General features: G+C 39.7%; 1 protein-coding gene across 13 annotated transcripts in view; it reads left to right on the plus strand.

The window, feature by feature from the left end:
• Positions 1 to 17,734, plus strand: part of ATOSA (atos homolog A) — a 90,379-nt gene that overhangs the window by 22,744 nt on the left and 49,901 nt on the right. For 2 of the 13 annotated variants that reach the window (XR_013959170.1, XM_080643900.1), the window contains exon 1: positions 4,906 to 5,091. The exons of 9 other annotated variants lie outside the window; for them this stretch is intronic. Coding sequence is in view for 2 of the 4 variants with exons in the window: in XM_080643900.1 (XP_080500026.1) it covers positions 5,055 to 5,091 (37 nt within the window). In the remaining 2 variants the exon portion in view is untranslated. Of the gene's footprint in view, positions 1 to 4,898; positions 5,092 to 17,734 lie in introns of those variants that run through there. 2 more of the 13 variants (XR_013959169.1, XM_080643903.1) reach the window with 2 other exon arrangements.

A 17,734-nucleotide genomic window follows, 5' to 3' on the forward strand; every position in this document is an offset into this window, starting at 1 on the left:
CAGCTTGTTAAGTGGAAAGAACTTGAGCCCTAGACTATCTGTCTCTTCTCCATTATGTCCTACTACTTGAAGGGATCATTTCCAGTAATGACACTGGATTTTGTACAAACATGTTTACTAGTATACTGCTATCCCCTAGAAGACCACCAGGGATGACAATAATACTATTGGTATAGCACTTAGCTGTTTTCAGATAACTTTAGCCTATCTTAGTTGATCCTTACAACATATCAATATTGCAGGCAAAAAATACTGACGTAAAATTTGAGCAATTTCAGAGAAGTGCTTAAGATCACAAAGCTGGTGAGAGGTAGAGTTTAGATTAGAACCCAGATCTGTGGTTCCTGGTCTAGTGCCCTTTTCTACTCCCTTTACATTGTCTGGATGAGGTATGCGATCTCTGAGCATGAAATAGTGACGTTTTACAGACTGCATCTTTTATTGTGTCATGTAGTGATCACACTACAGCTACAGTCTGACTCCCCTATTTAGCAGTCCCGTTTTCCTGTATTATAAGTATGGCAGTTTTGAGGTGTAATGGGCTGTAGTAGTGGTTATTGAATAAGTAATAATTGGGAAATGTTGACTTGAGATTTCTGCATTTAAACGTTATTTTTGTGTGAGGCCACATTTGCCTTGTGGAAATGTATATAAGAAAGGAATTGTTAGGAAAGGATAGTAGTGGTTAAGAGCATGCACATTAGATTTTGGAAGACCTACATTTGAATCCTGGATTTGCCCACTTAGTTCTGGTTACTTGGGCAAGGAACAAGATAGTAGTAGCTACCACAGGGTCAGAGGATGGGTAGTAGAGAGATTAGCACCATACCTGGCCAATGGGCCTTATATATACAATAGTTATTTAATCATTACCTTTGGCGGCCTTTTTTTTTTTTTTTTTAATAGCAATATTTCTTTTTGTTTAGAAAGTGTCTAACCTAGCATGATTATCTCTAAAGTATCTTAAAACTAGATAGTTTTCAATTACTTGTGCTAAAAGAGAGCATACATGACATGAAACAATTGGTATTTTAAATTATTCCATTTTGTATTTGAAATATGTAGTTTAAAAAAACTCATAAAAGATCTGCTTTCCTATTTATTCCATTACATTACAATAATATGAGTAATTTATATTTCTTGAGCTGGTCGTTTGGAGAACACAATTATGACATGTTAGGTGGGATGCAGGGGATCTAGGGTTTTTCTCATGGCTGGGGGTGGAGAATTAAGAATCTGGGACTAGTATTTAGTATAGAATTTCATATTACTCAGAATCCTAACTTGTAGGCTCTTGAGATCTACAAAATAGATAATGTGTCGATATGTTATAGCACATACATTTACAGCTTTGTATGTACCAAGATGAACAAACTAGGGAAAAGCAAGCATTTTTCAGGATCATATAAAGTGTCATTTTGAAATTTACTGGAAAACTGGCAGCACATTGGAAGCATTTCACTAAATAAACCTCTTGGTTGGGTTTTACTTTTGAAGATGGCATGTCTCTTGGAATGCATGTTATTCACTTATTAATATTTTTTTCTGTAAATTCTCTTTGTATATGACGTTAACCAATAGTTTTAGGTTGTAGATATAGGATATCATTAGCCTTTAATTAAAAAGTTTATGGATTATAACTCAAAGGAAGTATTCCAAAACAATTTAGAGATTATGTATTACTAGAGGCCCGGAGCACAAAATTCGTACACGGGGGGGGGGGGGGGGGGGTGTCCCTCAGCCCAGCCTGCACCCTCTCTCCAATCTGGGACCACTCAAGGGATGTGCAACTGCCCATTTAGGCCCACCGGGATCGGGCCTAAACGGACAGTCAGACATCCCTCTCACAATCCAGGACTGCTGGCTCCCAACTGCTCCCCTGCCGGCCTGATTGCCCCTAACTGCCCTCCCCTGCCAGCCTGGTCGCCTCCAACTGCCCTCCCCTGCAGGCCTGGTTCCCCCCAACTGCCCTCCCCTGCAGGCCTGGTCCCCCCCCCAACTGCGCTCCCCTGCAGGCCTGGGTCCCTAACTGCCCTCCCCTGAAGGCCTGGTCCCCCCCACCTGCCCTCCCCTGCAGGCCTTGTCACCTCCAACTGCCCTCCTCTCCAGGCCTGGTCCCCCCAAAATGCCCTCCCCTGCAGGCCTGATCGCCCACAACTTTCCTCCCCTGCTGGCCATCTTGTGGCGGCCATCTTTGACCACATGGGGGTGGCCATCTTGTGTGTTGGAGAGATGTTCAATTTGTATATTAACTATTATATAGGATTCCTTCTTTGAAAGCTACAGGAAGAGGTTAATTTTGAATTATATAGTTATTCATTCAAAAATTTTTAAAATTTTATTTCCTTTGTCTTCTAGTTGTATGATGTAAATAAACAGACTTTTAGAGCTGATTTTCTTATTCAAACACTGCAAATAATGATGCTTATTCTATTTACCTCCCATAGTTGTGAAATCAAATCAAATAGTATATGTATATAAATCAGGCATGGTGCTAGGTGAGCAATAATGTAGACAAAGCACTTACAGTGTAGTGGAGAAGAATTTTATTAAACCAGTCATTTTGCAAATAATTATTTAACATTGTATGAGCTAAGTACTAAGAAAAAAATACAGAGAACTTGACTAGTCTTGGATCTAGATTGAAAACTGCCTGGGGAAGAGAATTTAAACTGAGACATCAATTGAAGGCATTATGGAAGACCACTCCTAGTGGAATAGGAATAGTATTTGCAAAGAAGCTTAAGGGTCCTTAGTAAGTAAAAATCCAGTCTGGCTGGCAGTAAGCACCCTTTAGCCTTCACAATAGCCCTGTGAGTAGTTAACTCTATTTTACAGATAAGAAAACTGAAGCTTAGAATGGTTCAGTAATTTATATAGGGTCTTGCTGTTTATAAATGGCAGATTCATGTTTTGAACCCAGTTTGGTTGGCCCAACTCCAAAATCCTTGTTCTATCTACTGTGCCATTCTTTTTCTGAGTCACTTACCTCATAGGCTTATTGTGCTCCCCAAACACATCTTCCCTCTTGTTATTTCTCAGAGGGCTTTGTAGCTCTCCCTCCGGCTAATTGTGGAGCCAATGATCGGGTTCTTTCTTTATGCTAAGGTAATAATGGGGCTTAACTCCTACAGGTTATTTATACACTGTCTACTCTTACTTGTATGCTATAGAATAGCGATTTTCAACCTTATGTGCATCTCATGGCACATCAACTAATTACTAAAATTCTATGGCACACCAAAAAATTTATTTTCTGCCTGACCAAAAAAAAAAAGGTATAATTTTGATTCATTTTCACCAGACAGCTATTGTTTTGGTTGTTGTTGGGTTTTTTTATTTGACAAACTAAGAGAAAAAGAGGTCAGTGTCCCTGACTAAATAATCAGGTATTGCATGTTTTAAAATTCTTGAGGCATGCTGGTTGAAAAATCACTCTAGGACTCCAGGGATCCTAGAAGCTTTTGTAGGGATAAGAATCTTGCGGATTCTGGGGCTCATAGGAAACTGCAGTGTTGTTTATGGCCTCCCATTTAAAAATAGCCTCGTGGTGCTCATGGGGTACTTTAATAGAGCCAACATTTCCATCGGCCTCTGCTCCCTACCCCCAAGACACTCCAGATAAACAAAGATCTGAGTAATAGCAGTGTGCTTCTGCTGTAGCCTCTGCCTACTCCCACAAACCTGCCTGTATAAAAGTCCTCAAGCACCACTAATAATGCACTTTATTGGAAGAATGCAAGTAAAAAGGTTCCCATTGCTATAAAAGTTTGAAAAAACACTATCCTAGTTTATGTGATGTTCTGGGGAAATGTTTCCTAAATGAGGTGTTTTGTTGTTTTTCCTTCTGATCCTTCATATCTGCTTATCTCCTACTACCTGCATTAATTCCCCCAAACGTCTTTGTAAGTTGGGGAGGGATTTTGTTGTTAAAGCTTGTAAAGATAGTGCAGACTCTAGTATACTGAAGCTCAGTACTTGAAACCTGAAAAAAACCTCCTATGCCTTTATATTTCCAGATACTTTCACAATAGAGAAAATAAATGAATTCAGGCTAAATGTCATTGTTGTTTTATGTTAGAAGAGATGTTTTGTTAATATATTTATTTTTTTCTATTTTCAATGTTATCTTTTTATTGAATTTATTGGGCAACTGGTTTCAGGGGTACAATTATACAATACATCATATGTACATTGTGTTGGGTATTCACTACCAAGAAGAGATGTTTTAATGCCAATATCTAGTTAAATCTTTTACTGTTGCCAGAGTTTACTAAGTAACTGATTATTTTTCCTTTTTAAATCTTTTTCTAACCAATCTGTTAACCTCCAATTCTCTCGCCCACTTAAAAGGCACTGCATACATTTGAAGGGGGGCTGTTTCAGGCCCTCATCCATTTTAATTAACTCGTTGTGCTTTTCTAAGAATTGTGAAGTTTATGGTAAAGCAGTTCCTAGTCCTAGGTAGATGGAGGTTGATGCTTTATTTTAGTTGTAAATTTTTGTATCTCTGTGGTTTCAGGGGGTTTCACTTGGTAGAACCTGATTTACTTGAAATTCGAAGTAATAAATCGATTCCCTCCACCAACTCCCCCCCCCCCCCACCTCTTTGTCCTCAGTTTTATGTGAAACACTGACTGAAATGTTTGCCTTACAAATTTATCTCTGTTTAAAAGCACCCAGAGACATTTTAGGGGCTCGTGCTAGAATACTCTGTCATTATCGCTCTACGGTTCCTTCCTTTCAAGTTGCCTAACCACAGCTGAGTTGGTAAGAGGAGCAGAGACAACAGGAGAGTGCTGCCAAGTAGACAGGAAGCCGTAGTGGACCCAGCGAGCAGGGGCTGAGCACGCCCTGCGTCCAATCAGCTGTGAGTGCTGTTGCTATGTGCGCTCTTACTCTGCTGCCTTTGTGAACAGCCTTAGAGGGAGAGCGGAATCAGCACCCACCACTGAGCATTTGTTTTAACCACTGCAGACATCTGGATCCCTCAGTTACTGACTGTATAGCAGTTGACAGCCAGAAGGCAACTTCTTTTATGCAAGGATTCCAGTATGGTTTTCAGTGGGAACAAAGGGCTTCACAGAGAAGGTGTGTAATGAAGTGTTTTTAACGGCATTATTTTTAAGCTTCCAGTTTTCTGTAGCTGTTTACCAGTTGTGGTGTTTGCTTTGCATGGATTTGTAATAAATAGGTCAAGAAAAAATGATCTTACTTTGAAAAGCATTGAACTTAGGGAATTTTATTTAGCTTCATATAGCCTGTTTTCTTTGAACAGCATTGCTTTAGAGATTATTAAAATGCTGGTCTGAACAATGAGTAGGAAGAAAAGAAACCAAAATACAATGCGCTCACTTTAATGGGGTGTAAAATAAGATAAAAATGAGAATACTAGGAAGAGAATAGGGTTAGCCAGAACCATGAACTGTGTTTGAGGGCAGGAGGTAAAAATAAAAGCTGTTAAGGAGAATGTATTTGAAATAAGTTACATGTTTTTAACTACAATCTGTTGTTTATGAATTTGACAGATTGTCAGAATTTAGGTTAGTGAGAATTTTGACATAGTTTAAGGAATTGATGTACTTACTATCTTTTTACAAAGGATTTCTGAAGATGCTACCTCCAATTGTACAATTCCCTAATTATCTGATCTGTTGACTAATTCTGTGCAGTTCAGATAAAGGACAGTAGTATAATCCAACAGCAAAGTCAGTGTTGTGTTCTATTAAATGCCCATCTAGAAAACTGAAAATAAAGGATTTTGAACACAACATATCATAAATGGTTAAGATTGTATTTTAAAATTAAAGTAGGCCTCTTAATAATTCCATATCTGACATAGTAAATACTAGTAGAATATAGTACAATCTTATCTAATTAAACCTCACTAATTCAATATTTGTAGTACTTGAACACAATATGTGTTACAGTTTGGTTTTATGGGTTCTGGAAAAACCAGTTTATCCAACTGATTATAACCAAGTTTTAAAATATCTTAGATAAGCAAGTGTTTTTCCATGTTCTCAAATACTGTGAAATTATAGAGTTTTCATAGTTGATTTAACTAATGATTCCTTTAAGTTAATTAAAGCAGAGCAGAAGACTAATTAGCATATTATCCATTTATGAACAATTTTCTTTTGCTCGTTCAGTTTCACCTGGTTGTGTAAATAGCTCCTTTTTAATTAGTGATTTATGTCTGATGAATAAAATTAGTATAATATAAATTCAAAGTTAATATTCAAGCTTTATTTCTTTTCTCTACAAATATATTTTGGAATCAGATTGGTTTTGATAGTGTTGTTCTTTTCAAGAAGTACCTGTCATTAGGAAGGCTTAGCAATTAGTGTTAGTATTATTTGATAAGTGACAAGTTATTTCTTTTCTTTGAAAAGAACTAAAAACATATCTCACGCTTTTGCGCCCATTACGGATCACTTTTAATGATACATATATAATACTTAAATATTAAGTTAAAGACTTCAAATAGTAGATGCAAATATACAAAATAAATTGTCCTTAAACATTAAAGGAGTGTTTCAGATGAACTGACATGTTGCTGAAATTTAAGAGACTCTGGCATGTCTCAGTTTTTCCATTTGTTAGGTGTAGTCCAAAGCTTGAACTTTATAGGAGTTATAAAAATTATAACAAAATGAAGAAAGCTATTATATTCTTTGGACTCAGTGGCCTCCACAATATAAAGCACTCATTTGCAGAAGGGGAGCGGTGAGGGGGTAAAGGATGGGAGGCAGAGTTATGTTGAGAGGATTAAATAATAGCTAACCATATGGAGGTCAGTCTAGTCATTTCCATTTTTTGAGCTATCACTCTCCTCAATTACTTTTTTTAAAATTATAGAACCACAAATACCAAAGCTTTGCTTGAATTGGCTTACTGCCCTTTTCCCTTGGTTTATTTCTTAAGAATTAATAGGCTTCCAAGAGCAGGCTGATTTTATTCATATATTGCAAAAGATAAAGGAACATGATATTGGCAAGAAAATTGAGCCTATTGCTGTGTCACACAAAAGCTATGCCTTTGTGTTGCAGGAGAAACAGTCTTGGAAGAATCCCAGATTTTGTGTGTTTTTTCTGTTTGTTTTTTCCTTTCTTTTTTAATACGTTGTTATTGCTTTCATAGAAAGTAAGGGAGAGGGAGAGAGAGAGAAAAAAACACTGATGTAAGAATAAAACATTGATCAGCTGCCTCCTGCATGCCCCCTACTGGGGATCAAGTCTGAAACCTGGGCATGTATGTGCCCTGAATGGAATCGAACCATGACTTCCTTGTTCATGGGTCAATGCTCAACCACTGACCCACATAGGCTGGGTGGAAGAATCCCAGATTTTATTCCTGGGCTCAGCACCTAAACATTTATTTTGTTTTGTTAATCCTCACCCGAGGATATTTTTCCCCTTGATTTTTAGAAAGGTTAGAAGGAAAGGGGAGGGACAAAGAGAAACATCTATGTGAGAAACACATCAGTTGGTTGCCTCTTTCATATGCCCCAACCTGGACCGGGGATGGAGCCTGCAACTGAGGCATGTGCCCTTGAGTGGAATCCAACCCGAGACCCTTCAGTCTGCAGGCTGACACTCTAACCATTGAGAAAAACTGGCTAGGACTTTTTAAATTTTTATTTTAAATTCTTTTTAAAAAATATATTTTTATTGATTTCAGAGAGGAAGGGAGAGGGAGAAAGAGATAGAAACATCAGTGATGAGAGAGACTCACTGACCAGCTGTCTTCCTGCATGCCCCCACTGGGGATCGAGCCAGCAACCCTGGCGTGCACCCCTGACTGGAATCAAACCCAGGACCCTTTAGTCCTCAGGCTGACGCTCTATCCACTGAACCAAACCAGCTAGAGCTATTTTAAATTCTTCATTGTTGAAAGTATTGTACATATGTCTCCTTTTTCTCCCATTGACCTCTCTCAGCCTGCTCCCGCCCCCCTCCTCCCAAACACACACACAGGCCCTCACCCTCCTCTTGTCTGTCTATTGGTTATGCTTATATGCATGCATGCCAGTCCTTTGGATGATCTCTTACCACCCCACCCCCACCCCCGCGCCCAGTTTCCCCTCCCCTGCCTTCCCTCTGAGATTTGATGGTCTGTTCAATGCGTCTATATGTCTGGATCTATTTTTGTTCATCAGTTTATATTGTTCATTATACTACACAAATGAGTGAGATCATGTGATACTTATCTTTCTCCGACTGGCTTATTTCGCATAGCATAATACTTTCCAATTCCATCCAGGCTGTTGCAAATGGTAAGAGTTCTTTCTTTTTTACAGCAGCATAGTATTCCATTGCATAAATGTACCACAGTTGTTGTTTTTGTTTTTGTTTTTTTAATAAATCTTTATTGTTGAAAGTATTACATATGTCCTCTTTTTCCCCCCCACTGACTCCCTCCAGCCCGCCTTCGCCGCCCACCCCAGGTCTTCAGCTACCTATTGTCTGTGTCCGTGGGTTATGCATATATGCCTACAAGGTCTTTGGTTCATTACCTCCCACCCACCCACCCTTCCCTGCCTTCCCTCTGAGATTCCACACACTGTTCTATGCTTCCATGTCTCTGGATCCACTCTGTTCATCAGTTTATTTTGTTACAGATTCCACATATGAGTGAGATCATGTGATACTTACTTTTTTTCTGGCTATTTCACTTAGCATGATACTCTCCAGGTCCCTCCATGCTGTCTCAAAGTGTAAAGAGATTCTTCTTTTTTACTGCTGCATAGTATTCCATGGTATAAATGTACCACAGCTTTTTTATCCACTCACTAGAGGCCCGGTGCACGAAATTCGTGCACGGGGGGATGGTGTCCCTCAGCCCAGCCTGCACCCTCTCCAATCTGGGACCCCTCGAGGGATGTCCGACTGCCCGTTTAATCCCGATCCTGGTGGGATTGGGCCTAAACGGGCAGTCGGACATCCCTCTCACAATCCAGGACTGCTGGCTCCCAACTGCTCGCCTGCCTGCCTTCCTGATTGCCCCTAACTGCTTCTGCCTGCCAGCCTGATCACCCCCTAACCACTCCCCTGCCAGCCTGATTGATGCCTAACTGCTCCCCTGCTGGCCTGTTTGCCCCTAACAGCCCTCCCCTGCAGGCCTGGTCACCCCTAACTGCCCTTCCCTGCAAGCCAGGTCACCCCAAACTGCCCTCCCCTGCAGGCCTGGTCCCCCCCAACTGCACTCCCCTGCAGGCCTGGGTCCCCCCCAACTGCCCTCCCCTGCAGGCCTGGTCACCCCTAACTGCCCTCCCCTGCAGGCCTGGTCCTCCCCAACTGCTCTCCCCCGCAGGCCTGGGTCCCTCCGACCTGCCTTTCCCTGCAGGCCTGGTTGCCCCCAACTTCCCTCCTCTGCCGGCTTCATCACCCCTAACTGCCCTCCCCTGCAGGCTTGATCGCCCCCAACTGCCCTCCCCTGCTGGCCTGGACGCTCCCAACTGCCCTCCCCTGCTGGCCATCTTGTGGTGGCCATCTTGTGTCCACATGGGGGCAGGATCTTTGACCACATGGGGGCAGCCATCTTGTGTGTTGGAGTGATGGTCAGTCTGCATATTACTCTTTTATTAGAAAGGATAGAGGCCTGGTGCATGGGTGTGGGCCAGCTGGTTTGCCCTGAAGGGTTTCCCGGATCAGGGTGGGGGTTCCCTTGGGGCGTGGGGCAGCCTGGGCAAGGGGCCTGTGGTGGTTTGCAGGCCAGCCACGTCCCCTGACGACCCAAGCAAAGGCCCTACTATCTGGGGTTTATTTATCTTCTACAATTGAAACTTTGTAGCCTGGAGTGGAGCCAAGCCTTCTGCTTGCTCCGTGGCAGCAGCCATTTTTTTTGGATTTATGTATCTTCTATAATTGAAACTTTGTAGCCTTAAGCGGAGGCCTGGGCCCGCCAGGGTGTGCGGAAAGCTTGGCTTCCTCCATCACCGGGGGCAACCCTAGCCTCCTGCTCTTTCCAGCTCCGTGGCTGCCGCCATTTCTGTTTGGGTTTATGTATCTTCTATCATTGAAACTTTGTAGCCTTTAGTGGAGGCCTAGGCCGGCAAGGGCAGGCGGAAAGCTTGGCTTCCTCCATTGCCAGGGAAACCCAAGCCTCCCTCCTGCTCTCTGTGGCTGTAGCCATCTTGGTTGGGTTGATTTGCATATTCGCTCCTGATTGGCTGGTGCGCGTGGCTTGTGGGCGTGGCTTTGTGGGTGTAGCAGAGTGATGGTTAATTTGCATATTACTCTTTTATTAGATAGGATTGGGCTGTTTCCAGATCTTAGCTATTGTAAATTGTACTGCTATGAACATAGGGGTGCATACATTCTTTCTGATTAGTGTTTTGGGAATCTTAGGATATATTCCTAGAAGTGGGATCACAGGGTCAAATGGCAGTTCCATATTTAATTTTTTGAGGAAACGCCATACTGTTCTCCACAGTGGCTGCACCAGTTTGCATTCCCACCAGCAGTGCGTGAGCGTTCCCTTTTCTCCACATCCTCGCCAGCACTTGTCATTTGTTGATAATAGCCATTCTGACAGGTGTGAGATAGTTCCTCATGGTTGTTTGATTTGCATCTCTGATGATCAATGACTTGGAGCATGTTTTCATATGTCTTCTGGCCTTCTGTATGTTCACTTCTGAAAAGTGTCTTTTTTTCCAATAAATGAAAGTTCCTGTTCAATTTCAAAACTTCAGATTAATAACAGATGTTTATAATTTGATTAAATGTAATAGCATTGCTAGAGTATTTCAAGTCTCAGAATTTATTGTTTAACAACAAAAATTGGTCTTATTCTATGTCAAATCTTTAAATCTAAATCGGTTACATTTTTGTGTGCTTATAAGTAGAAAAATATTTCAGTTCTCAATAATAGTGATTTTTTAAAAGACCTTTAAATTTTATTTTTCAATTACAGTTTATATTCAATATTATTTTGTATTAGTTCCAACATAGTGGTCACACAACCATATACTTTACAAAGTGTTCCTCCTGATACTTCCAGTACCCACCTGCCACCATACCTAGTTATTATAATATTATTGACTATATTCTCTGTGCTGTATTTTACATCCCTGTGACTACTAGTATTTTGTAACTACCAATCTGTACTTCTCAATCCCAGTCCCTCAAGCCCCACTCCTCTCTGGCAGCCATTTGTCTCTTCTCTGTGTCTGAGTCTGTTTCAAAAAATAGTGCATTTCTTTTTGTCTTGGCCACTTGATAAAGCATAGCAAATAGAAATATTCACATTTATCAGATTTAGTGATTTCTATAATTGATTTTATTTTAAATAAATTCTTTCTTTATTTTGAAATCACCAGGCAATATTATGTAAGTAGTATCTCATTTGCAGTTCTTCAAAAAATTCTCTAATTTAAAACCTCAGGTTAGGAAGGGATAACAATTGGAATTTTTCTTTTTCTTGACAAATCTGTGAAATCTCTTTTTAAATTCATTCCTATATGAATACTCTAAAAAAAGTTTAATGTACTTTGTTGCTTTTTCTTTAATCCTCATCTGAGGATGTTTTACTGATGAGAGATAGAGAGAAAATGAGAGAAACATGTTTTTTAAATTGGCTTCAGAGAGAGGAAGGGAGGGGGGGAGAGAGAAACATCAATTGGTTGCATCCCACATGCACTTTGGGGATCGAACCTGAAACCTAGGTATAATACCCTGACTGGAAATCTAACCGGCAACCTTTAGGTGCATAGGATGATGCTCCAATCAACTGAGCCACACCAGCCAGGGCCTATATGTATGCTTTAAGTGTGGTGTGACACATGTTTCTTTGACCCTTCCTTGAAGAAATTCCTAGTCATTCATATTCTGATTCCAAAAAAATGATTTGATTATCATAGTCAGCTGAGCAGGGAATTTTAATCTTTACAACTTTTGTCAGGTCTTTTCACATGGCAACAGTGCTAGTGCATAAACTGGATTGTTTTTGTAAAAGGATAGTAAATCTTTTTTATTTTATTTTCAGATGTTACACTATCTAAAGTCAAAGACCCAAGTTTTATTATTTATTTATTATTTTGTAAAATATATTTTTATTGATTAGGGAGAGGGGAGAGAGATAGTAACATCAATGATGAGAGAGAATCATTGATTGGCTGCCTCCTGCACGCCCCCTACTGAGGACCAAGCCCACAACTTGGGCATGTGCCCTGACAGGGAATCCAACCGTGACTTCCTGGTTCATAGGTCAATGCTCAACCACTGAGCCATGCCAGTTGGGCCTGAGTTTTAAAAATATAGTTGTTTGCAGTATTGCTTGAATTTGATTATATAATCTTTTGTGGTGCAGCCAAGTTAAAAGTGGTTGCATGCAGGCTATTAATTGAGAAACGGGAAGTATCTTCTTCTTTCTTCATTGGTCTCAATTTTTTTCATTCAAAAATTTATGAACATTAAAGTATTTGAATTATAAGGTTTACAATAAGCCCAGGGACATTAAAGTAATAGATTATAGTAAGTAGTCAAGATAGGGTAGAAAAATAAGGCTCATAAGTAATTGGGCCTCAGATTTGCAGTAAGCTTCTTGTCATACAGTGTATGAAAGGGAAACTACCAGTCAGTTTTCTGTTGTTTAACATTTTATTGCTAATTTGGCAATTAAAATTTAAGTTGGTTTCTATTTTCTTAATATTTTAACTTTTGGGGCTCAGATTTGGGATAGCTTGTCCTATCCTGTATGATTTATTATTATTTTGCTACGTGATGCTGTGCCTCTTTGAGCCTCCACACCAGTAGAAAGAGGTCTTAGGGCAATTGTGGAGTTTAAATTGAAAGAAGGTATGAAAACTACTTTGATTAGTGACACAGAGTTAAGACTCAATAAAAATATGATATTTTATTATAGTAAACTTTCCTTTAAAATTATTCTACATTTTAAAATTCTGAGAATTTTTAGTATAGTTTTTTTTAGACTTTTCCCCCTGAGCTTTTTATAGGCAGGTATACTTTTCTAAGGTAGGAACTTCATGATCATATAAATATTGGGATTTATTTATTTTATGTTTTTAATATATTTTTTATTGATTTCAGAGAGGAAGGGAGGGAGAGAGAGAGAGAGAGAGAGAGACATCAATGATGAGAGAGAATCATTGATTGGCTGCCTCCTGCACGCTTCCTATTGGGGGTTGACCCCACAACCTGGGCATGTGCCCTTGACCGGAATCGAACCCGGGACCCTTCATTTGGCAGGCCTATGCTCTATCCACTGAGCCAAACCAGCCAGGGCGAAATATGGGGATTTAGACAGAAGAAAGAAGAGGGTTTGAAGGGAAGTACATGACTAAGTTTTTGAAGAAAGATAATAGTAATAGTAAGAAAAAGTAAAACAGGAAGATAAAGAAAAAAGGCAGGAAGAAAACATTTGTGTTCTTTGATGTTATTTTTGGGGTGTGTGTGTGTGTGTGTGTGTGTGTGTGTGTGTGTGGTATGCGCCTGTGCACATGCACACGAGAGCCCACAGATGCTGAACTGTCTGACTAGAATTGCTAAGTACACTGGGGATTTTTTTTTACTGGGAAATAGCTTGTTTCTGACTTTTCTTTTTAATTCCTCAGTGAGGATTGGGCTGAGAGTGACATTGTATTTGCCACCTATATTAACGACAAGGGAAAAGCCAGCTGCTTGGGAGCCAAAAATTAAATATCATCACATACATACCTGTCTTGAAATATAAGACCTTCAAGAATAACAATCTCGTGGTGTAGGGCTAAATTTTTAATTCAAACTTCTAAGCCAAAATGTTCAGAAAATGTTCTTTTATTTGTCTTTTTAATAAGCATGCAAAATTTCAACTCTCCACAGAATTTTCATTGCTTTGAGCAGTCATAATTTTATGTTATTTTGGAAAAGAGGTTTAATCTGGGTTCCCATCCTGGTTTTCCTATTTTCTTTTTAAATGTGTTGTTATTGATTTTTAGAGAGAGAGGAAGGGAGAGAGATTGAGAAACAGAAATACTGATGAGAGAGAAACATTGATCTGCTGCCTCCTGCACAGCCGCTACTGGGGGTGGAGCCCACAACCTGGGCCTGGGCCCTGAAGAGTAATCAAACCTGCAACCTTTTGGTTTATGGGTTGATGCTCAACCATGGAGCCATACCAGCCAGGCCTGGTTTTCCTATTTTTATTAAGCACTAAGATTTTGTGAGTCCTGCATTAACATATTATTTAGCCATCCAATTTGCTGAAGATACAGGTTAGCTTATTGAGAATTAGAGAACTAACTGATGTAAAGAAAAGAAAATCTCTTCCATGTGTGCTCTATTTTATCACTGTCAATGCATTCAATAACACTGCCCAAGGGGTTTCTGCAAAGAGACTGTTTTGCAGTTGACATAAAAGGTCAGAGAACTTTTTTAGAAATAAGTACCCTGGTTTTACCTGATTGCGTTGCATTGGTGTATTTGCGTTAGGTAAAGCATACTTACCTTAAATAAAAAAATCCAAACAGAAAAGAACAGAAGCTGTGACTATGTTAGTGTTTCTCAGGTTGCTGTACTGATCCTTTTGAGAATCTGCTGAACTGTCTATTCCCTTGCTCAAAAAAAAAAAAAAAAAAAGCATCATAATTTTGTGAAAAATAGCAAGATGTTCATAAATTCTCTTTGATTAAGCAATCTTGTTAAACATGGGTTCAGTCTGAGAATAAAGGCATTGATTTTTTAAAACAGGCTTAAAGCAGACTGGAAAAGGACTTCAGGATATGTATGCAAGCAAAGTATTAAGTACTGAGCATGGGGCACTGTTTTGTAGCTTCTAGGGAGATGATACAATCAATGTTCCAGCAGGTCCTCCATGCATTAGTACTCTTGCCGATTGATTTGCCTTGGGGTGTATCCCACATTCCTGCACTGACTCCTGTATTGTGGATGAGCTTTTGATAGAGAACCTAGTACAGAAGGGCCAGGCTGGAAGGCAGTGTTTAGGTGCCCAGGACTTGCGTGCCCTCTCTGACTATTAGAGGAGACCAAGGAGACACTCCTTTGGCCGTAGGCTACCTCCTGGAATCACTTCCAGGAATCATTCTGCACTAGAGGTGACAGGTCCAATGTCATGTAGTTCCATCTTTGTTTGAGAGAACTGAGCAGAACTGATCTTACTGTGTGCTCAAGTTTCTCAACTCTTAATTAAAAACAACTAATCCATCCACTTTTTTTTTTATTTTTATGGGAGTTTTAGGTTTCATGCATACAAATACACACTCAGTGAAAAATATGAATGTTGAGAGTACTTAGAAGTAGGGGTCTATGTGGTAGAGGGAAGGAGGTTGAAAGGACAGAGTGTATTTTTTGGGACCAGTCTATGTTGTAACCATATTCCCACGAGGTAAAAATGTAAGACTAAATTAGGTTAAGCTGGAGGATAATTTTGGAAAGTCATGTGCCAGTTATCTGGGATTAGTAACAGTGGAACAAAACAAAACACTAGAATAGTAGATTGTTGCTTTTTTAGCACAGGGTTGTCTTCTGAGTGTATAGCTAAATCTAGAACTTGTGGTTTTGAGAGAGGATTTTGTTTCCTTCTGTGACAATATTTTCTCAGCGTTTTGCCCCATGGTTCTTTCTGCATGGGGTGTGGAGTGATAAGACCATATAATTAGGAGTATTCCCACAAAGGACAGTGAAAAGGACAATATTTCCTACTTGAGGATTTTTAAGCCCTAAACAGTGATGAATTAGGTCTAATGGTTTACACAGAGCACAGAAAAATGAAATTAAATAGGGTTAGTGCAGGTAAGAAGCAAATGAATAAAATCTGTGTAGTTCTTAAGTTTGTGCCCATGCATCTGTGATGGTGTGGCTAGGAGCCTCATTCTGACAGCCTTTAAGGAGGCAAAACAAATGGCTACCGGTAAATTTCCTCAATAACACTGACTGGTTCTAATTCTTTCACTTTAAATATCAAGTCCTCTGGGAGCTTTCTGTGATGTCCAGGATTGATTTTCTGCCTGTGCATCCCCATAGCACCCTGATCTTCCCCTGCTTTCATTTATCACATCACCACGAGTGAGGGTGATCTATATTCTCTCCATAACATGGTCTGTAAGGCAAAGGCAGCTTGTTCTCCTAGTGCCTCCAGAGAAGAGCTGAACTGCAAAGGGACAGTCTTTGACATGTAGATAGTTCTCTTTCCCATGCTGATCTTCTAAGCCAGGGGTGGGCAAACTTTTTGACTCGAGGGCCACAATGGGTTCTTAAACTGGACCGGAGGGCTGGAACAAAAGCATGGATGGAGTGTTTGTGTGAACTAATATAAGTTCAAAGTAAAAGAGCGGAGGGGAGAGCAAGAGAACCGGATAGAACAGCCGGATCCGGCCCGCGGGCCGTAGTTTGCCCACGGCTGTAAATTACATAAAATTCAGTTCTCTTTCTAGAGCTTGAGTTGCCCGTAACGCATTACACAAGCGCTCAGTAGGTATTGCGATGAATTTTCTCTATAATCCCTTAAAAGACTGTGGAGGCCCGGAAATTCCAGTAAGCAATTTGGAAATTAGAACTCAGAAAGTGCTCTCTTCTTTTTTATTTTTGACAACTTAAATATTTTTGCCGTGGGCTAGAGATTTGGTGATTACCTAATGCAATTTTATTATTTTAAGAACAAATATTTCCTTGTCCCATTTAAGAGACTTATATTGATAAAGGGCATTAAAAACAACTCACAAAACTATTTCAGTACAAAAGAGAGAGTGGGAACTAGACCCCTCTTGATTTAAACTAAGACCTGCTTTAGAAGCAAAGAAAGTTCAGGAAATTAGGTTTAGTGCATGGTTTTATGTGATATATTTGTAGAATTTTATTTCCAACTTTGACTTTTTAATGTGAAAAAAATTAGAAACAGTTGGCAAATAAAATATCAAATCCAAAAGAAGAATAAAATGATAATTACCTGCAAAGGGTAACGCAAGGTTTTATCACTTTAATCAGAAATAGGCGTGGCTCAGTGGTGAGCATTGACCTATGAACCAGGAGCTCACGGTTCGAATCCTTGTCAGGGCACATGTCAAGTTGTGGGCTCGATCCCCAGTATAGGCTGTGCAGGAGGCAACCAATCAATGATCCTCTCTCATCATTGATGTTTCTATCTCTCTCTCTCCCTCTACCTTCCTTTCTGAAATCAATAAAAAAAATTATTTTTTAAAGAAAGAAGCTGAAATAGGAAGAAAACCACATATGATGGAACATTGACCATTCATTATTTCAACACGTGTTCAAGTGCTGGTTCATGCCAAGCCCTGTGCTGGGCAGCAGGATCAACTTGCTCTTATGGAGCTTAATGGGTTAGAGGAGAGATGCAAACACTTATTTAATTTAATTTTATTTGTGCTAAGTTTAAGTAAGGAAGAATGTAAGTTGCAATGAGCTCTTCTCCTAAGAGAAATAAAAAGCCATGGAAGAGTGTAATGGGACTGGATGAGCTGGAATTAGACCTAATGAAGAATTTTGTGTTTAAGCCAGATGAGGGATCATCTCGTCATTTCATACCCTATTTTTAAAAAAATCTGTAGAACTTTAATCAAGTGGCAAAGTTAAAATTTTAACTCCATAAAAGTAGGAATTCTGTTACGAAATGTAATAAAAAGTTCCCATGTACAAGAGCAACAAACAAATCTAATTTTGAATGAACTTAATAGAAATATTTAGGGCCTTCATTAAGAAAATATTAAAATTCTACCAACGAATGTTTTGAAAGGCTTGTATAAATGGAGAGAATTGCA

This window comes from Plecotus auritus (assembly GCF_963455305.1).
Source record: "Plecotus auritus genome assembly, chromosome: 1".
Taxonomy (NCBI): Eukaryota; Metazoa; Chordata; class Mammalia; order Chiroptera; family Vespertilionidae; genus Plecotus; species Plecotus auritus.